Source organism: Mirounga angustirostris, unplaced genomic scaffold (genome assembly GCF_029215605.1).
Source record: "Mirounga angustirostris isolate CCGP_5_RB_7025 unplaced genomic scaffold, mMirAng1.0.hap1 SCAF_10, whole genome shotgun sequence".
NCBI lineage: Eukaryota > Metazoa > Chordata > Mammalia > Carnivora > Phocidae > Mirounga > Mirounga angustirostris.
In genome coordinates this window covers 35625413-35647609 of record NW_026991718.1, presented here as the reverse complement: position 1 = coordinate 35647609, position 22197 = coordinate 35625413, and the positions used below count along the sequence as shown (strand labels likewise).

General features: G+C 39.1%; 1 protein-coding gene across 1 annotated transcript in view; it reads right to left on the bottom strand.

Annotated features, from left to right (window-relative positions):
• Nucleotides 1-22197, bottom strand: part of ACOXL (acyl-CoA oxidase like) — a 349740-nt gene that overhangs the window by 23724 nt on the left and 303819 nt on the right. Inside the window, exon 18 of the mRNA XM_064572203.1 lies at nt 3969-4070. Coding sequence (XP_064428273.1) covers nt 3969-4070 — 102 coding nt within the window. The remainder of the gene's footprint in view (nt 1-3968; nt 4071-22197) is intronic.

Sequence of the window (22197 nt, the reverse complement as noted above, 5' to 3'; positions counted from 1 at the left end):
TTCTTAGTTTTTCCTTGTCTTTCATGCACTGGCAGTTTGAGGAGGACATTGTAGGTCTTATACAGACCGTCCCTCCATCTGGTTCAGTCTGACATTTTTTTCCCCTCATGATTGGATTGGGGTTATGGATTTGGGGAAGAGTGAACTGCTCTTCTCACCATACAATATTACAAGTGCATGTCGTCAACACAACTTATTACTGGTGATATTCACCCTATGCGCTTGGTTAAGGTGGGATCTGCCAGACTGTTCCACTGTAAAGTGACTGTTTTCCCTTTCAATGCTCTGTTCTTTAAAATGAAAGAAAATCACCGAGTCCAACCCACATGGGAAGGGAAGGGGGAAGGGGGAAGAATCTACATACATTAGTAAGAAAGATTGGTCTCTTTTACTCCATTTATGGATCTGTTTAATCATTTATTTATATCATTATGGACTTCTGTTTAATTATTTTACACTTTGGGTTATAATCCAATGCTACATTATTTATTTTTTTGCTCAAATTATTCCAGCTTTGGCCATTAGGAGCTCTTTCAGTTAGCTCCTTCCAGTGTCCCTTTGGCATAACCCCATAATCGTGGGGTATTTTGTTTTTGTTTTCGTTTGGAGCACTTTCTCACTTTCTAGCACTGAAAGATGCTCCAGGCTCATCTTATATATTCATTGCCCCAGTCCTAGAATCAACCATTTCTCCAAGGACTCTGCTTCCTGTTAATGGAAAATGGTATTAGAAACCAAGAACTGGACACTGGGTGTATTTGTTGTTACTAGCTAATGCTGATTTTTATCCAAATAAAATAAATGAAAATGTTTAGAGTCAGAGAAATATGGGTTTTCACTAGCTATGTTACTTTGGGCAAGTTACTTTGCCATGTTGGGTTTCCATTTCCTCATCTGTGTGTAAGGATAACGAAAATGACATACAGGGCTGTTGTGGAGTCAAGTGGTATAACACTGAAGGAACTTCCTGTTTCTGATACTCAAGAGCTAGATTTTTTCCCCTAACCGTTCTGCTGAAAACAACCAAAATTCTTAGAGAAAATATAGGAATCCTCTTCAAAGTATCACTGATCTGTCAAAATAATAATGGCAAAAATTATGGGAAAGTGGGAACCAAAGAAAATAAACAAGTAAAAAAGTTGCATTTACCCTGAAGGCATTTGCTATCTCCAGCAATTTTGAATTTTCACTTGACAGCCTCATGGTGGCTGGGATGGCAGTAGGGGTGATGAGAGTCAAAACCAGGGCCAGCACTAGGCAAGAAATTTAATAGAGACCCTTGCTATAATAAGCTGGATACCAAACAGTTATAACCTTGGGGGAGGGTGAAGAAATTACTGCTCTTATTTGAACTCTCCGAGTCTTACAGGAAACCTCAAGTCTTGAGTTTGGTTTAAGTTGGGTCTTAAACTGAGAGCACCTTCAGATGCTTTATAAGGGGAAGAAGGTGCCTTCAATTTGGCCTTCATGTAAATCTCACAAAACATTTTTTCAATAACAATGACCAGCACATATTAAAAGATAACTATACACAAAGCAGAAATAATAAACAAAAAGAAATAGACTGCTGAAGTCTTAAGATATTGGGATTATTAGCTATAGACTATAAAATAACTATGCTTCAATGCATAAAGAAATCAAAGACAAAATTGAATATATCTTTAGGGGATAAGAAACTAAAAAGTTATATAGATGATATAAAACAGAAACCAAAAGAATTTTTTTTAAGATAAAAATCCTAACAAACAGGATCAAAAATTTAGGGGATGAATTAACCAGCCCATTAGATGCACCTAAAGAAAGAAAGAATCAGTAAACTTGAAGAGTTATCATGTGAAAGCATCTAGATCAGTTTCAGTAATATTAATCATCCCTGTCCCCTTTTCACCCTCTCACAAGCCCACTCCTGTTAAGCACCTCTAATTGGCCAAGGGTCCCAGACATTTTAGTGAAAAGAAGCTGCTAATAACATTTCTGAAACCTTGAAATCCCTGCAAAGGGGTGCGGTAGAGCATTTGTGCCAGCTACACTACACATTTCCCTCTGGGAATACTGGGAAAGCCCAGAGAAGGGGTGAGTGCTCATGGTCGGCAGCACTGAGATCTGCAAAAGACGGCCTTGAGACGTCCTATAGGTCTCAACAACCCACCTCTAGCCCCACAAAGTTTGTTCCAAAATGTCTGGCTGCTCCCTGCTTATCTCCCAGGCTGCTACGAGTCTCTAGGAAATGAAAAGTGTGCAAAGTTTGTTGCACTAATAGAATACAAAAGCACTTCAATGTTATATGTGAAAGTTGGTGTCTTTTACTCAACATTCTTTTGATGGATTTTTTATCTCATCTATGTCACTGAAATACTTAATCACGTGGATTTAAAATCTTCCTTCATGTAGCTCATTTTTTTTTTTTTTTTAATTAACAGTATTTTTTTTTCCTCTCCCCAAAGTGGGCATTTTCTTTGTGGAACGTAGTCAGTGTCCAAAGATAGCTGCCATCAATTTTTCCTTCCCTATATGTGCATGTTGCTCTTCACAGGGAGAGGTGAAGTCTCTTCTCTTGCCCAAATCTATCCTGGCCTTGGGGCTCCCTTGGGCCAACAGAATGCGGCTGAAGTAACACTGTGTTAACAGTGGGCTGAGCCTTGAGATGACTGGCATCTTCCACTTCCTCCCTGGAAGCCAGTCATGATATAAAACAGTCAGCCCTCCTGACACTACTGTGTTGTGAGGAAGCCCACATCCGGCCACTCCAAAGGAGACAATTGCCCAGCAGCCCCCAGATGATCCTGCCACCCCAGCTGAGGTTACCACCAGGAGAGTGAAGAACCCAGCAGACACCTCAGGCCCCAGGAGACCATCCAGCTGAGCCCCATTCAGATGCAGAATTGTGAGAAATAATAACTAGATGTTCTAAGCCACTAAGTTTTGGGGTCACTTGTTACATAGCAACAGATAACTGAAACATCTTTGCATATGCTTTTCTTCATAATAATTGTTCTCCTGAAAAGGAAAAAGACTCTTCAAGGTTTCTTCAGTGTCCACCTCAGCCTGGCTCCTGCAGATTTCTCCAGGTTTCCACTTGAGATGTCAGCCAAACTGGTCTTCTCGCTGTTTCTTAACATGTCTGTCCCAAGTACTCCCATTTCTATGATTTTACTCACTTCACCAATTCTGTCTGAAGCCTCACCTGCATTACCCCCTCTTCAATCATACCACCACTTTGTTGGAATTTTCCACTCTTGAAGGTCTAGTACAAGAATGACATTCGCTCCTAAGTGATTTCTGTCCTCTGAACTCTGGAATTATTCCCTGGAAAGTCTCTGCTCCCTTGTGTTGTTATTTGCATTTTAAAGTCAGTTTTGTGTCCTCATATATAATAAGCTCCTTTGAATGCAGAGACTGAGCATATACCTGTTTATGTTATAGCATCTAACGGAGGGCCTGGAAGACAGGCCCCTCAGAAAACACTCAGAAAGCGTGTTTTGTAGATGATTATGCTATTTTATATATTTTTTTCTTTCGAGCAGCATTTTGGTGGTGATTCACTGACTCTATCTTCATTTTCAGGTGTTCTGTCACTTTCACATTGAATTTCCATCACTACTTCTGACCTAAAAATACCACAGGTCTTTTTTTCTGAATATGAAGAATGAGTTAATAGATTTTGGTAAGAAGTAGAAAAATGAAAATCACTTAATACATTTCTTTTTTGCCAAGACAAAGAAAATGCTTTTGATTCCCTCCTCTGCTTTTCATGTCAGAAAGTTCATACACAGTGAATCACTTCCTTGTCACTTAAACTCTGAAGTGTAATATGATCATGGTAGGCAATGAAAACATGTATATGAAGTCCCAAAGGCATAAAAATCCATGAGTGGAAACCGATAAAAGATTGACAGCTGTTTTCTAAGAAAGCAAAGAGCTGACAGCTGATGCACAAAAGGTTTCTTCCGCACACCAGGGACCCTTACCTGACTCCTAATCCTCGTGCTGGCCATGGGAGTCAAAAATTTATGTTCTAGATACCAGGCTCGCTCCTGGAACACCAGCTTGGTTCCATATAACAGACAAAACTAAGGCATGGGGAAAGAGGAGAGAAATGAACAAACAGTAATATATTAGAAAAGGCAAAGTCTAAGGAGGAGGAAGAGAAATAGCATAATATTACATTTCATTAAATCATAAAAGTTAATACTGTCTCAATGTAAATGGTCACATTTTAGATGTGCAGTATATGTTTTATTTTTAAAAACTATTCTATAGAACATGTAAAGCATATATAAAAGTAGAAAGAATAGCATAGCAAACTGCCATGTGACCATTCCCCCAATTAAACAAATATTAACTCATGGTCAATCTTGCTTCATCTGCAACCTCACCCAGTTCCCCCTCATCCCAAGTTATTTAGAAGCAAAGTCCATATAAAGTATATTTTAAAACATGAATGTAGTATTTTTGTTTGCTTTCCTTCTCAATTCATGAAAGAATATTCTAAATGTACATTCTGAACATCATCTGGATATTTTCCATTGAGCCCAATTTCATTAAACTTTCATAAAAATAGCATTCTTCATTTACATTTATTTCAACATGTTTTTCCTATGATACTCCTGAATCCTACCCACAGAACTTCTTCATGAGATCAGTGGCATCAAGCAATAATAAATGAGTTTTCCTGTATCAAGCAGCAACTTTTTAATTAACTATTTACTTTTTAATATCCAATCATTTTTAAATCATACAAAAGCAGAGAGAAGAGTAGAATGTACTTCCACGTCTCTATCACCCAACTTGCGCAGCCATCACCTCATGGCCAATCTTGTTTTATCTCTCCCCCCACCCCTTTCTGGATTATTGTGAAGCAAAGTTCAGTCATACCGTTTCATAAGGTTTCACTGCGTATTTCTAAAAGATAAAGACTCTTTAGAAGTAAGATTACATAAAGTCCACCCAAGTGACAACAACAAAACCCTCAATTCAGAGTCAAATGGAAATGATCTGCATTGTCAGAAGACAATATGTTTTCTATGGCTCACGAGACTCAGAAATCACAGTTCGAAGTCATGTAGACTATATAGGCTCTTCCTTCTTTTCCTGAGGTTCTGGGACATCCTTGAATTAGCATCATTTCGGAGAGCCTCAACCATTCAATCTTCCCAGAAAGGGTCACAGTATGCTTAGTAGCTTGTCTATGAGAGATATTTAAGATTAATTATGGCTCTTTCATGACCTCGCCAATGTTCTGCTTGGCTAGTGAAAGCTTCCTTTGGCCCTTTTATATAACGTGGTAAAGATGTTATCTGACCCTGCAGACGCAATGAGAGCAACTGAAAAATACTGTCAGACATCCTGATAACATGAATTCTTAAAAAAATAATAAATTGTATAGCTTACATGGCTAAACTGCCTCACAAGTCTCTAGGTGAAGTTCCTATCCACTACAAAAGTACCTATTGTGGATTTCTAGGTATAGAAAGTTAATTTGCATCACTTCTGGGTCTACCAACATATAAGGTCAGTGATAAGAAATCCAGAACCACAGAATGTAAGTATTTTTTGAAATAATTTAACTCATCTTCTCACGCAATCCAGAATCCTGTGTCAGCCAAGGTACAACCAAGAAACAGATGACATATTCACATTAGGATGATTCAAGAAGAGTTTAATAAATTATTTTCATAAAGGGGTGGGCAAGTTGTAGGAGAGCCACAAGGGATAGTGCAGTACCCCAGAGCTAGTATATCTGGAACTGCTACCAGCTCTAGGTTTCAAGGGAGGAGGGCAGGGAGTGGCTACTAGATCCTGGAAGAGAGAGCCGTATACACAGAGACATCTTAAGAGGAGCTGCGACCTTCAGCCTAGGAACACAGAAATCCCAAGGGGACCCTGTAGGGAGGCAGGCAGGGGGCAGGAATATCCACACCTTATTCTCCTCCCCACTCCAATCTCTAACTGGGGCTTCCAGTTTGCAGAAGCAAATCAGATCCAGAGGTCAAGGATCCCACTGATGCAAGTTATGTAAGTCCACTTCCTGGACCTAGAGCAGGTTGGAGAAGGGTGGAGTGAAGAGGGGGAGAGGCAAGTAGAGGATATCTGGCACAAATCCCTTCTCTAACATCCCTGACAGATGGTGGTGCAGCCTTTAGACTACTCCTGTCTGACTCAGGCCCAAGTGCACTTGGTCCCACAGAGCTCCTACCAGCCCCTGACTGCTGACACCATTGCCAAGCGCTATTCCAGACTGCTGGCTTTAACCAGTCTCACACTGTGTTTCCTGATTATGTCTGCTTCTCCCTTTTGTTGACTCCTGAGTTGTCCTCCTGTTGTCAGTTTTTGGCTCTTGTGTATCTGATGCTCAGGGACACTTTCCTGACTTTGAACTTCTGCTTTTCTCCTTCAACACAGTTCAGACTCTCCTTAAACAACCTTCTTTACCTGTCCTGGTAAAACACGGGTCTTGGTTCTCAGTGGCTACCAGAACACCACATCTAGGTCCAGATACCATCAGCCCAGCCTCAGACCCTCAAACAGAACCTGAATGTCTTTCCTTTGTCTTTGTGTTCCAGAGACAGGAGCTCAAGGCATTAAGGGGCATCTGGCTCTCAAAGGAGTCTCACTGTTGCAAGAGCCAGGGCATATCGAGCCACTTCTCTCTGTAGAATAATGAATTTATGAATTGTTCAGTCTGTAGGAAAGTGATCTGGTCCTGCTCATCTCCGTATGCTTAAGGTCTGATAAAGGAGCTGACACGCTGCAAGAAACTGGCTGAAACACAATTTCCCATAACTCATAGCTACTAACCCCGTAACTTTGGCTGCCTAAGGAACGAAACAGATGTCTATGAAAACATCCAGATAACAGCCCTTAACAAATTTAAAGATCGGTTTCTCATCTCTGCTTAGTCTTTCTTCAAGATGACCAACCTTCACAGATCCTTATCTCCCTGTTACCACATGGTTTCCAGCCCTCGTGCCCTGGGGGCCTCTTTTAGATGCTAATTCTGTCTCTCAAGGTGTCTCACAGAAAACTGAGCAGAGTACCCAAATGTTCTCTCATTACTGTAGTGTTGGCAGCACCATCACTGTCCTGGACTGGGATTCTACACTTTTAAATGCAAGTTAAGATGGAATTTACTCTCATGACAGCCACATAACATTTTTTGAATAAATGAAAGCATATCATACATATTTGGTTTAACATCAAACGTTTGTTCACCTGACACTCCCAACTAGGTCTTTTTGCCCATGAACTTTTTCAACCAACACACACATACATATAAACATCCCTAAAGAGATGATGGAGCACTGGGCATTATACGAAAACAATGGATCGTGGATCACCACATCAAAAACCAATGATGTATTGTATAGTGACTAACATAACATAATAAAATTAAAAATAAATAAATAAATAAAAAATAAAAAAAGAAAGAGATGATTTAAAATTCGTTCTCTTTTTTTTAAGATTTTATTTATTTATGAGAGAGAGAGTGCACTAGCTGGGGGAAGGGTAGAGGGAGAGGGAGAAGGAGGCTCCCTGCTGCAGGGAGCCTCACAACAGGGCTCCATCCCAGGACCCTGGGATCATGACCTGAGCTGAAGGCAGATGCTTAACCGACTGAGCCACCCAGGCACCCAAAATTTGTTCTAAATTTTTTTATTCCTTATTATTTTTAAAGGTTTTATGTATTTATTTGACATAGGGAGACACAACGAGAGAGGGAACACAAGCAGGGGGAGTGGGAGAGGGAGAAGCAGGCTTCCCATGGAGCAGGGAGCCCGATGCGGGGCTTGATCCCAGGACCCTGGGATCATGACCTGAGCTGAAGGCAGACACTTAACAACTGAGCCACCCAGGCACCCCGATTCCTTATTATTTTAAAGTACCATCTTGTTGATATGACCTGTCTCGAGTCCCCAAAGTCTCTGAATCTTGACTCAATCACCTGATATGCTTGTGTCATTTACAAATTTGTAAAATCCCATCTATATCTTTATGCAATAGAATCCAGCTGATAGGTCTAAGTCTTCTGATTCAAGTGTCTGAGAATCTATTTAATGCGATGTCCTCTAACTCATATTTCTTTCTTTCTTTTTTTTTTTGTAACTCATATTTCTCCAGCTTGTCCATAAGGATATCCTGAGACTCTGGCAAAGTGTTGGCCAAAATCAAGATACACCAATTTCGCCAGATATTCTCTTTTAGTAACCTGATTAAGAAAGGAAATGAGATTTGTTTAGCAAGACTTAGCCATAGTGAACAGAGAGGCTCCTAGTGACTGTCTCTTTTCCAATTGCTCATAAGCTATTCTGAATACTCTTTTCTAGAATTTTAACTTAGATTTATATCAATATTAAATTCTATAGTTTCCCAAATCTATTTTCCCCCCATTTTTAAAAAATGTGCACATTTGCTCATTTCTAATTTTTTGACATCTCTCTTTTGACCTTCTTGGTTTTCAAAAGGACAACTACAAGTCCTTCACAATTCAGGCAGAAAAAGGGAACATTATAGGCCATGAGTTTTGCTTTCTTTTTGCCATCTCTTAGCACCAAAGCTTTCTTCCCCAAACAAGAAGCTTGTTTCTTCAAACTCTGAATGTAGCTAAAAATGGCCTTTTAAATCTTCATCAGATTATTTGTCAAGCCTCATGTTATGCTGGGTTTCGGCCATCCTGACATTTATTAAATGCTATCCTTTTGTATTTATCCTCGGACAAGCCTCTCTTTCCCATTTCCCCTCTCCTCATTGCTTATATGTAGCTACCTTAGACCCATGCACAAGGAGCACACCCATACTTTTAGCCTGGTTTCTTAAAATGTGTCCCAAATCACAGTCTTTTTTCTGTATCTACTGTATTGTCAGAATAATATTTTGCTGCAGGCTAATAAAAACCCTGGACACCAAAGCTTGGGTACCATGGTTGGCAATGCTTTGCACATGATTTCACATTGCCACATTGTTACATTGTGGGGGAGAATTAAGTGTTGTTTATAGGGACTCCAGAAAAAGCAAACAACTGGAAGCCTTGTTGGTTTTTTTCTGGACTACACCCCCTGTACCTTTTCCCTCTGCTGATTTTAATCTGTATCCTTTTGTGATGTATATGCAGACTTTATATATTTGGATCCTATGAATCCTTCTAGCAAATCATCAAACCTGAGGGTGGTCTTGGGAGCCCTGACATAGGCCCCATTTTACACATGAAGACACAGAGGCTCAAGAAAGTTGAATTATAGAGCTAGGGTTGGAATTTTTTCAGGATTCAAAGATATTTTTCAATCAACCATAGCACCTCTCCTTTTCATTAAAAAACCAAAACCAGACAACTCTTTAAAAAAAAAAATAGAGGCCGTAGATTCTATTCTGGGCAAGATGAAGTAAAAGACTCACCCAGTCTCTCCCACTGAATGTAGCCATTACTCCTGGACAGAGTGAATGCAAAAGCTATTTGAGAAATCTAAAAAATAAACAGTAGCACGAAGATTGGGGAAGAGGACCAGAATTCAAAGTACCACCAAACTGGTGGTTATTTTCATTTTTTTCCCCCCTGGTCCTCAAGCTGCTTATTCCTGGAGGCATATGTAGCAGACTGGAACAATTAAGTCCCAGATTTCTGGCTGGAGGATGAAAAAAAGGTAGCTCCAGGGAACCAGAAAGTATCAAGGAGATTATGGAGAAAAAGGGCTTGGGAAAGTAACCTCATAAAGTTACTTCTAAACTGGGTCCAGCCCCCAGTGTGCATATATGAATCTAATGCCAGTTACCTTACATAATCGGTTGAGGACTGAACCAGCACACAGATGAGAATGTGGGTACCAGCCTGGCACGGCCAGCGCATGTGTGGGATAGAACAGAAGAGGACTGCAAAGGCTATGAAGGCTCTGCTGACGCCGGAACCAGAGTGAACCGCAGTGAACAGCCAGGTACACAGGCTGCTAACGCAAACATATTATCGTTCTTCATAGCGAATGGCAAATTATACACAAAATCTAGATAAGAAATAACAGCAATTCTACACAGTCTTTCCCAGAAAATAGAAGAGAAGAAAACCCTCCCTGACTCATTTTATGAGGCCAGCATTACTGTGATATCAAAACCGAACAAAGACAGTACAGGAAAGAAAAAACTATAGACAAGTATTTCTCATGGACATAGGTGTAAAAATCCCCCACAAAATATTAATGAATGGAATCCAGCAATATATACAAAGAATAATGTACCATGACCAAGTGGGCTTTATCCTGGGAATGCAAGGCTGGCTCTAAAATGAATCATCATGGCGATGACCTTTTTGAATCTGACACCAAAAGCAGAAGTAAATAAGTGAGACTACACCAAACTAAAAAGCTTCTGCACAGCAAAGGAAACATCAACAAAATGAAAAGGCAACCTGCCAAGTGGGAAAAAATATTTGCAAATCATATATCTGGTAAGGGGTTAAGATCCAAAATATATAAAGAACTCATACAGCTCAATAACAAACCCACCCCAAAACCAAAAACCAAAAACCAACCCAAATGATCAAATTAAAGGATCTAAATACACACTTTTCCAAAGAAGACATATAGATGGCCAACAGGCACAGGAAAAGATATTTAACATCACCAATCATCAGGGAAATGCAAATAAAAAATACAATGAAATTTCGCTTTATACCTAGTACAATGGCTATTATCAAAGAGACAAGAGATAACAAATGCTGGTAAGAACATGGAGAAAGAAAATCCTTGTGCACTGTTGGTGGGAATGTAAACTGGCACAGCCACTCTGGAAAACACTGTGGAGGTTGCTCAAAAAATTAAAAATATAATTACCATAGGATCCAGCGATTCCACTTCTGAGTATTTATCATAAAACTTGAAAACATTAACTTGAAAAGATATTTGTACCCTACAGATGTTCACTGCAGTGTTACTCACAATAGCTTAAGATATGGAAACAACCTAAGTGTCCATCAACCAATGAATGCATAAAGAAAATATGGAATATACAGTTAACCTTGAACAATGTAGGGGGTTAGAGGCACTAACCTGCTGTGGAGCCCAAAATCCACATATACGTTTTTTTCAATTTTTAAATTTAAATTCAATTTAATTAGCATGTAGTATAATATTAGTTTCAGAGGTAAAATTTAGTGATTCATCAGTTGCATATAATACCCAGTGCTCATTACCTCAAGTGCCCTCCTTAATGCCCATCACCCAGTTACCCCATCCTCCCACCCACCTCCCCTCCAGCAACCCTCAGTTTGTTTCCTATAGTTAGGAGTCTCTTATGGTTTGTCTCCCTCTCTGATTTCATTTTACTTTTCCTTCCCTTTCCCTATATTCATCTGTTTTGTTTCTAAATTCCACATATGAGTGAAATCATATGATATTTGTCTTTTTCTGACTGACTTATTTTGCTTAACATAATATCCTCCAGTTCTATCCACATCATTGCAAATGACAAGGTATCATGTTTTTTTTTTTTTGATGGCTGAGTAATATTCCATTATAAATATATATATGTGTGTGTATACATATACATACACCACATCTTCTTTATCCATTCATCTATTGATGGACATCTGGGCTCTTTCCATAGTTTGGCTACTATGGAAATTGCTGCTATAAACATTGGGGTTCAGGTGTTTATATACATACACCACATCTTCTTTATCCATTCATCTATTGATGGACATCTTGGCTCTTTCCATAGTTTGGCTATTGTGGACACTGCTGCTATAAACATTGGGGTGCACGTAGCCCTTCGGGTCACTACATTTGTATCTTTGGGGTAAATACCCAGTAGTGCAATTGCTGGGTCATAGGGTAGCTCTATTTTCAACTTTTTGAGGAACCTCCATACTGTTTTCCAGAGTGGCTGCAGCAGCTTACCTTCCCACCAACAGTGTTGGAGGGTTCCCCCTTCTCTGCAGCCTCGCCAACATCTGTCCTTTCCTGACTTGTTAATTTTAGCCATTCTGACTGGTGTGAGGTGGTATCTCATTGAGGTTTTGATTTGGATTTCCCTGATGCTGAGTGATGTTGAGCACTTTTTCATGTGTCTGTTGGCCACTTGGATGTCTTCTTTGCAGAAATGTCTGTTCATGTCTTCTGCCCATTTCTTGACTGGATTATTTGTTCTTTGGGTGTTGAGTTGGATAAGTTCTTTATAGATTTTGGATACTAGCCCTTTCTCTGATATGTCATTTGCAAATATCTTCTCCCATTCCGTAGGTTGCTGTGCAAAAGCTTTTTATCTTGATGAAGTCCCAATAGTTCATTTTTGCCTTTGGACACATGTCTAGCAAAAAGTTGCTGTGGCCGAGGTCAAAGAGGTCACTGCCTGTGTTCTCCTCGAGGAAAAAAATCCACATATAACTTTTGACTCCCCCAAAACTTAACTACTAATAGTCTACTGTTGACTGGAAGCCTTACTAATAACATAAGGAGTCCATGAACACATATTTTGTGTGTATTATATGTATTATATACTGTATTAAAATAAAATAAGCTAGAGGAAGGAAAATTCTATTAAGAAAATCACAAGGAAGAAAAGACATATTCACAGTACTGTACTGTAAAAAAAATCTGTGTATAAGTGCACCCACACAGTTCAAATGCATGTTGTTCAAGGGTCAATTGTATATACAATGGGATATTATTCAGCCATAAAAAAAGAGAATGAAATCTTGTCATTTGCAACAGCCTGGATGGACCTTGAGGGCATCATGCTAAGTGAAATAAGTCAGACAGATAAAGACAAATACAATATAATCTCATTTATATATGTGGAATCTAAAAACAAAAAACAAACCAAGCTCATAGACAAAGAGAACAGATTGGTGGTTGCTAGAGGTTGGGGATAGGGGGTGGTTAGAATGGGTGAACTGAGTCAAAAGGTACAAAGTTCCAGTTATAAAATTAATAAGTCATGGGAATGTAATGTACAGCTTGACAACTGCAGTTAATAATACTATAGAGTATATCTGAAAGATGTTAAAGGAATAGATCTTAAAATTTCTCATCACAGGAAAAAAATTCTGTAACTATGAATTTTGACAGATATTAAGTAAACTTAATGTGGTGATCATTTTGCAATATATACAAATATCAAATCATTGTATGTACACCTGAAGCTAATATAATGTTGCACGTCTATTATGCCTCAATAAAAAAATTAAATTAAAAGTAAAAGGGGCAAAGAACCAAAAATGTGATAGAAAAATGAGAAAAAGATGTGAACAGAAAAGTCAAAAAAATAAAATATTGTCTTCAAATATATGAAGAGTATTCAAATCACTTATAATTAGAGAAATAAAAATGCTGAGATACTATCATTTATCTGATGTTCAAAAGTTATATGTATATTACATATAAATATTAAATTCTCTCAGTGAGACTATGGGGAAACAAAACTCTATATATAGCTAATGGGAATGTCAATTGGTAGAACTCATCTGCAGGAAAATTTGGTAATACTTAACAAAATTATATATGTACTTACTGTTCAGTCCAGAAATTCCTAGAAATATACACTAAAGATACACCTTCAATAGTAAGAATACATATATGTATAAGATTATTCATTGTAATTGTAGCATTATTTCTAATTGAAAAATATTGGAAACAATTAAATACTTGTATATATTGTAGAATATACTGTAGAATAATACTTGTAGAAAAGTGATTGGGTAAAACATGGCACATCCAAACAATGGAGTACTACGCAACTGGAAAAAAGAATAAGGAAGACCTGTATGGACCAATATGGAGTGATTTGTAGGGCATATTTTTAAATAAAACAAATTTACAAAAGAAACTATAATGTACTATCTTTCATATAATAAATAAATCACTGTAATTCATCATATTAACAACCTAAAAACATAAAAAAAATCCACCTGATCATGTTGATTGAAGCAGAAAAAGAATTTGACAAAATTCAACATCCACTCAAGATAAAAAAAACATTTAAAAAGATTTTATTAATTTATTTAAGAGAGAGAGAGAGAGCACACAAGCAGGGGGAAGGGGCAGAGGGAGAAGCAGATTCCTTGCCGAGCAGGGAGCCTGATATGGGACTCCATCCCCGGCCCCGGGATCATAACCCAAGCTGAAGGCAGACACCCAAGGGACTGAGCCACCCAGGCGCCCTCAAGATAAAAATTTTTACGAAACTAGGAATAGAAGTGAACTTTCTTAACTTGAGTAAGAACAGCTATGCCACACACACACACAGACACACACATGCCAAAAAACCAAAACAACAACAACAAAAAACTCTACAGTTAATATCCTACTTAATGGCAAAAAACACTAAGTTCTTTTTGCTTAAGATCCACAAGGCACATATGTCTGTTTTCATCCCTCTTATTCACCGATACACTGAAAGTTTTAGTCCACGTAGTAAGGCAAAACAAAACAAAACAAAACCCCAAACAGCAACAGACAAACCAAAAAGCATACAAATTAGAAAGGAAAAATGCAAATTGGAAAGGAAAAAATAAAACTTTCCCTGTTTGCTTGCAAACATAGAAAACCTATAAGAAATCTACAAAAAAAAAAAATCCAAAATCTCTAGAATTAATAGTGAGCTTGCAAGATCACAGGATATAAGGTCAATGCAAAAAATATCAATTGTACTCCTAGATATTAGAAATGTACTGTTAGATGGGGGCCTGGGTGGCTCAGTCAGTTAAGCGACTACCTTCAGCTCAGGTCATGATCCCAGGGTCCTGGGATCGAATCCCACATCAGGCTCCTTCCTCCGCGGGAAGCCTGCTTCTTCCTCTCCCACTCCCCCTGCTTGTGTTCCCTCTCTTGCTGTGTCTCTCTCTGTCAAATAAAGAAATAAAATCTTCAAAAAAAAAAAAATGTACTGTTAGAAACTGAAATTTAAAACAATATGCCTTTGGGGGTCCCTAGGTGGCTCAGTCGGTTAAGCATCCGACTCTTGATTTTGGCTCAGGTCATGATCTCAGGGTTGTGGGACGGAGCCCTGTGTCAGGCTCCGTGTTCAGTGGGGAGTCTGCTAGAGGATCCTCTCCCTCTCCCTCTGTCCTCTATCTCCCTCCCACTCAAATAAATAAATCTTTTTTAAAAAACCAATATATCCCTTATAATAGCTCACCCCAAAATTAAATACTTAGGCATAAATCTACAAAAACATGTACATTATCTTTATGCTGAAAACTATAAATGCTGATGGAAGAACTAATGAAATAGATCAGAAGAGTCAAATAGTACATTTGTTAATTCATAGATTTAATGTAACTCTAATCAAATTCAGAGAATTTTTTTTGTAGATATAGACAAACTAATTCTAAAAATTTATATGGAAAGGGAAAGAAACTAGAATGACTAAAACAATTTGAAAAAGAAGAATTAAGTTGGAGGAACCACCCTATTTGACTTTAAGACTTATTATAAAGTTACGGTATTCAAGATAGTATGGTATTGTCAAGGGATAGACACATAGATCAATGGAACAAAATAGAGAACCCTGAAATAGACCCATGCAAATATGCCTGAATGATTCTTGACAAAGATACAAAAATAATTAATGGAAGAAAAATTAGTCTCTCAACAAATGGTGCAGAAACAATTGGATATCAATGGTCAAAAGATAAACCTGACCTAAGCCTCACACCTGTTCACAAATTAGTTCAAAGTGAATCATTGATCTAAATGTAAAATATAAAAATCTAAAACTTTTAGGAAAAAAAATGGGAGAAACCTTCCATGACCTGGGGTTAAACATTCTTAGTTCTTAGATAGAACAATAAAAGCACAATCTACCAAAGACGATTTTATAAAATTGGATTTCATCAGAACCAAAAACTTGCTTTGCAAAGGGCACTGTTATGGGGATGAAAATGCATGCTACAGACTTGGAGAAAATATTTGCACATCACACATCTAAGAAAGAATTTGTATCCATAATTTATAAAGAACTCTCAAAACTCAACAGTAGGAAAACAAATTATCCAGTTTAAAAATGGGCAAAAGATTTGAACAGACTTTACTAAAGAGAATATACAGATGGCAAAGAAAAAAAAAAAAGCCTGTGAAAAAATTTCAATATCATTAGCTATTAGAGAGACGGAAATTAAAACCATGATGAGTTACTCCTACATCCCTATTGGAATGGCAGAAACAACAACAACAAAATACTGATAATATCACATGTAGGTGAAGATACTGAGCAACCAAATCTCTCATACACTGGGGATGTGAAGTTTCTTATAAAGTTAAACAGACATTTACCACATGACCCAATACACTCATTCCTAGGTATTTACCCTAGAGCAGTGGTTCTCAACTGTGGATGATCCCCCCCAAGGGACATTTGGCAATGTGTGCAGACATTCTGGTTGTCATAACTTGGGGATATCTACTGACATCTAGTAAGTAGAGGGCAGAGATCTTGCTAAACATCCTACAATGCGCAGGGCAGTCCCCCTACAACAAAGAAGTATCTGGCCCAAAATGTTAATAGTGCTAAATTTGAGAAACTGCCCTAGAGAAAGAAAACTTATGTTTACATAATATAATAACTTGTATGTGAACATTTATAGCAGCCCTACTCACAGTCATCAAAACTGGAGACAGCCCAGATGTCCTTCACTGGGTAAAGGGATAAACAAACGGTGGTACATCCATTCAATGGAAACTACTCAGCAATGAGAAGGTATAACTGTTGATGTATGCAACAACTTGGCTGAATCTCAAAAATGACATGCTGAGTAAAGGAAGACAATATCAAAAGATTACATATTGTATGATCCTATTTACATAACATTCTCCAGAGACAAAACTACAGCGATGGACAATGGCACATTGGTTGCTAGGAGTTATCAGAAGAAGGAAAGGATGATTATAAAGCCATTCTATTAGGGATTGTAGGATGGGCAGATTGTTCTGTATCTGGGTTGTGGCAGCGCTTCCTTAATTCTATATGTGTGTTAAAATGCACAGAACTACACACCTCTAAGCAAGGCCATTTTGCTGTATTGAAATATATCATCTTCCTATGTCCAGGCTCCTCCCTCTTCATTGTGGCAAACTCCAAGCTGAAATAGCTATATTTTCTAAGGGTTCCCTGTCCTGAAACCTTGTCCAAGGATCCCTCCTTGATTTCCTCCACTGAAAGTTACCTCTTCCCTTCTTGGGTTCCCACAGAGGTATGTGTTCCCCTCTGTTACACATTCTGCTTGTTGGTGTAATTATTTGCCCATGTGATTTTCTCCCTGCCCACAAGGTGATCAGGAAGGCAGGAGCTGTGGTTCATGGCATATTGAAATTTCTGCAGCACCTAGCGCAGCATCAGGGCTCAGTATGCATTTGTGGAACTGAAGAGTTCAGAGTGCCTTGGTTCCCAGGAGCATAAGCCCACTGGGACCAAGAGCAGCAAGAAGGGAAGTTGCCTGCGATTTATGACAAGTAGGCAGCCTATATCCATGGCCTGAGCTGCATAATAAGCAAGAAGATGAAGCAAAAGGACTAAGTTGGACCTGTAGTGTCAGAAAAGATAAACAAAGCTTATTAATTCATGGTAATACCAGCATGATATCAGAACAGTTTCCCCCAGCAACAACCCAGTTCTCTCACTGTGATGAAGTGCTCTGCCTTCTGCCTCAGATTTTAGCCACTTGGGATCTGCATTATTGCCTTGTAAAATTGATGGGCAGTGGCACCATCTCTTGGTTTAAGGAATTTCTGCCAGCATTAGCAAAAAGCATTGGCTTTGCAATTCCTAAGGGCATTCCCTGCAATAGGAAAGTGATTAAAAATTGGACCAGTCTGGAACAATGCCTATCTCTAATCCTTATGATGCACCTGCCCAGCCTCCTCCATGCCATCAGCTCCAGGTGTGAGTTCATCAGCTTCCACAGGAGAGGAAGTCTTATTTATATTTAACTGGAAAACAAGGAGAGGCAACTTTAGTGTCTTTTTCTTTGATCACCCATGGAAGTTGTTCAAGATCAAAGTTTCTTTTCCTTCCAAACTGCCTGGAGATGTTAATTAAAAAAAATTTTTTTTAATCCAATCTGCTCAATATTTCTTGTGTCTTAAGTGCTCCTCTTCTTAAGAAAGTTGGCAGGCAGTAGCAGCTGAATCATTCTGGTAGCTCAGAGTGCTCTGGAAGAAAGAGGGTTGAGGATGAAGGTGATCTTTTCTTTCTGAATTTTTGGATCTTTGGACACAGAGGAGCCTGGGGTGGCCTGTTCTTCACCACCACATTCTGTGGCAGGGGAACAAGTTTCTTTCCATGAGAGATGAGTATCACAGTAAAGTGATGGTGGACCATATGCTGGTGTCATGGTGGATCAAACACAGAGGGCGTGGTGGAAGGGAGGGACAAGCCAGAGACAGCCAGACCCAAAGCACGTCCTATTTCATGCCTCATTAGAAAAGTCTAGACATAGCTATATCCTGGCGTCCTCAAACACTGGGAAACAAAGAGTGCAGAAAATCATCTGCAGGAAGCAAGAACTTGACAAGCCAAAAAGGAGACAGAGGGAAAGCTCTGGAGAAGGTAACCTTGAGACATCTTTTCAGCAGCATGCTGAATACCATTGTTGGAAACAGGGGAGACCAGAGCTCTGGCGCTTCTGAACCTGCAGGTAGACTGATAAGAAAATACTTTTTCTTCTACTGGGGGTCTTACAGCTGGCTGCAGAATTCAAGCTATCCTGTGATTGCCATACTCTGGCCAACCTACTCCCTCTCCCTTGTGATGTTGCGGTGTACTGGCCTTACCATGTTCAGTGGGAGTGGGAAAATTCAGGAAGCAAAGCTTTGCAGGCAGGAGATGAGGCTATTCCCTCTGGGGCTCCTTACACAATCCACTATTTAAACTGGCTCAGAACCATACCATACCCCTACTTCATGCAGACAGGTTAAGCAACTTGTAGAAAAGCCTTCAGCCAGGCTCTTCTCTTCTGACTTGTTTTAACCCGTAATTGATCCTAACTTCTTGCTACTCCCAATTCCCTATCTGTCCTTGGCTTTGCAACTGTCACCACCATCCTCTTCAAATTTTTTTTCATCTTACGAAACTAGAACTCTGTACCCAATAAATAACTGCTCATTCTTGTGCCCCATGGTCCCTGGCAACAACCCTTCTACTTCCTCTATGGTCTCTATGAATTTGACTATTCTAGGGACCTCATGTAAGTGGACTCATGCAATATATGCCCTTTGTGACTGGCTTATTTCACTTAGCATAATGTCTTCAAGGTTCATCCATGCTGCACCATGTGTCAGAATTTCCTTCTCTTTCTAGGCTGAATAATATTCCATTGTATGTGTGTGTCACATTTTGTTTATCCATCCATAAGCTGATGGACACTTGGGTTGCTTCCACCTTTTGGCTCTTGTGAATAGTGCTGCTCTGAACATGAGTGTACAGATAACTGTTTGAGTCACCCCTTTCCATTCTTTTGGGTCTATGCCCAGAAGTGGAATCACTGGATCACACAGTAATTTTGTTTTTAATTTTTTTTAAAAGATTTTATTTATTTGAGAGAGAGAACGAGAGAGCACAAGCAGGGGGAGCAGCAGGCAGAGGGAGAAGCAGGGTCCCTGCTGAGCAGGCATCCTGATGTGGGGCTGGATTCCAGGACCCTGGGATCATGACCTGAGCTGAAGGGAGACGCTTAACTGACTGAGCCACCCAGGCGCCCCTATTTTTAATTTTTTAAGGAATTGCCACACTGTTTACCATAATGATTATATCATTTTACATTCCCACCAACAGTGTACCAGTATTCCAGTTTCTCCACATCCTGGCTAACAGGTGTTATTTCAATTTTTTTATAGCAGCCATCCTAATGAGTGTGAAGTGGTATCTCATTGTAACTTTGATTTATATTTCCCTAATGATTAGTGATGTTGAGCATCTTTTCAGGTACTCTTTGGCCATTTGGAGATCTTCTTTGGAGAGATGTTTATTTGAGTTCTTCGAACATTTTTGAACCAGGTTGTTTTTTGTTGTTTATTTTTTTAATGATTTATTTATTTGAGAGAGAGAGGGAGAGAGCATGAACAGAAGGAGGGGCAGAGAGAGAGAGAGAGAAGCAGACTCCTCACTGAGCATGGAGCCTGATGCAGGGCTCAATGTGGGGCTTGATCTCATGACAGCTGGGATCACGACCTGAGCCAAAATCAAGAGTCAGATGTTTAACCGACTGAGCCATCCAGGTTCCCCAAATGTAGTTTAAAGACAGAGATCAGCAGAGTGGATTAAAAACATGAACCAACTTTATGCTATCTACTGAATCATACAGATTGATAGAAAGTAAAAGGTTGGAAATATATATATATGTATATATGTATACATATATATATATACACACACACATATATATATATACAGAGAGAGAGAGAGAGAGAGATCACAGTTTCATAGTCTAGTGGTACAAGGTTTAAGTGTCTATTTCTCTTTACCCTCCTCTGTTTACAATATAATTGTTGTAGATATTTTTTTCTGTATGCATTTAGAATCACATGAGACAGGGTTACTATCTTTGCCTCAATTGTTAAACATAATTTAGAAAACTCAAAAGGAGAAGGAAAGTAGTTTGAATTTACCATTTTTGCCTACTCTATTGTTCCTTCCTTCCTGATGTTCCATGATTCTTTCTTTTATTGCTTCTTTTCTGTTTATAGAACCTCTTTTTAAAAAAAGTTTTATTTATCTGGGGCACCTGGGTGGCTCAGTCATTAAGCGTCTGCCTTCAGCTCAGGTCATGATCCCAGGGTCCTGGGAATGAGCCCCACATCAGGCTCCCTGTTTGGCCGGAAGCCTGCTTCTCTCTCTTCCACTCCCCCTGCTTGTGTTCCATCTCTTGCTGTCTCTCTCTCTGTCAGATAAATAAATAAATAAATAATCTTAAAAAAAAAAGTTTTATTTATTTGAGTAATCTCTACACCCAACGTGGGGCTTGAGCTTATGACCTTGAGATCAAGAGTCACATGCTCTTCCAACTGAGCCAGTCAGGCACCCCCTACAGAACTTCTTTTAACCATTCCTTGAATGTAGGTGTCCTGGTGACAAATCCTGTGGTTTTTCTTCATCTAAGAATATCTTGATCTTCCCTTAATTTCTGAAGAATATTGTCACTGGATATAGGGGTTTTGGGTTGATGGATTCCCCCCCCCCAAACACTTGAAAATGTGTTACTTCCTTCTGGCACCATGGTTTCTGATGAGAAATCTGCTGTCATTTGAATTGATTTTCCCCTATAGAAAAGGTGTTATTTCCTTCTCATTGCTTTCAAATTTTTTTGTCTTTAGTTTCAGAATTTTTTTGTCTTTAGTTTTCAGAATTTTAATTATGATGTGTCTTGGTGTGGATTTCTTTTGGTTATGCTGTTTGTCATTCAGTTTCTTGAATGTGTAGGTTTTGTCTTTTGCCAAATTTGGGAAATTTTCAGCTATTTTTCCTTTGAGTACTTCTCCAGCCTTGCCATCTTTCTCCTCTCCTTCTGAGACTCCAATGACACAAATGTTAAATATTTTGTTATAGTACCAAAGGCCCCTGATGCTCTCTTCCTCCTCCTCTTCCTCCACCTCTTCCTCCTCCTCCTTCTTCTTCTATGTCCACTTTGTTGTTTAGATTCAGTTAGTTTCTCTCTTTTTTTTTTAAATTTTATTATGTTATGTTAGTCACCATACAATACATCATTAGTTTCTGACGTAGTGATCCACGATTCATTGTTTTTGTATAACACCCAGTGCTCCATGCAGTACATGTCCTCCTTAATACCCATCACCAGGCTAACCCATCCCCCCACTCTCCTCCCCTCTAAAACCCTCAGTTTGTTTCCCAGAGTCCATAGTCTTTCATGGTTGGTCTCCCCCTCTGATTCCCCTTCATTTTTCCCTTCCTTCTCCTAATGTCCTCCATGCTATTCCTTATGTTCCACAAATAACTGGAACCATATGATAATTGACTTTCTCTCCTTGACTTAGCATAATCTCCTCCAGTCCCATCCATGTTGGTGTAAAAGTTGGGTATTCATCCTTTCTGATGGCTGAGTAATATTCCATTATATATATGGACCACATCTTCTTTATCCATTCATCTGTTGAAGGGCATCTCGGCTCTTTCCACAGTTTGGCTATTGCAGACATTGCTGCTATGAACATTGGGGGGCATGTGGCCCTTCTTTTCACTACATCTGTGTCTTTGGGGTAAATACCC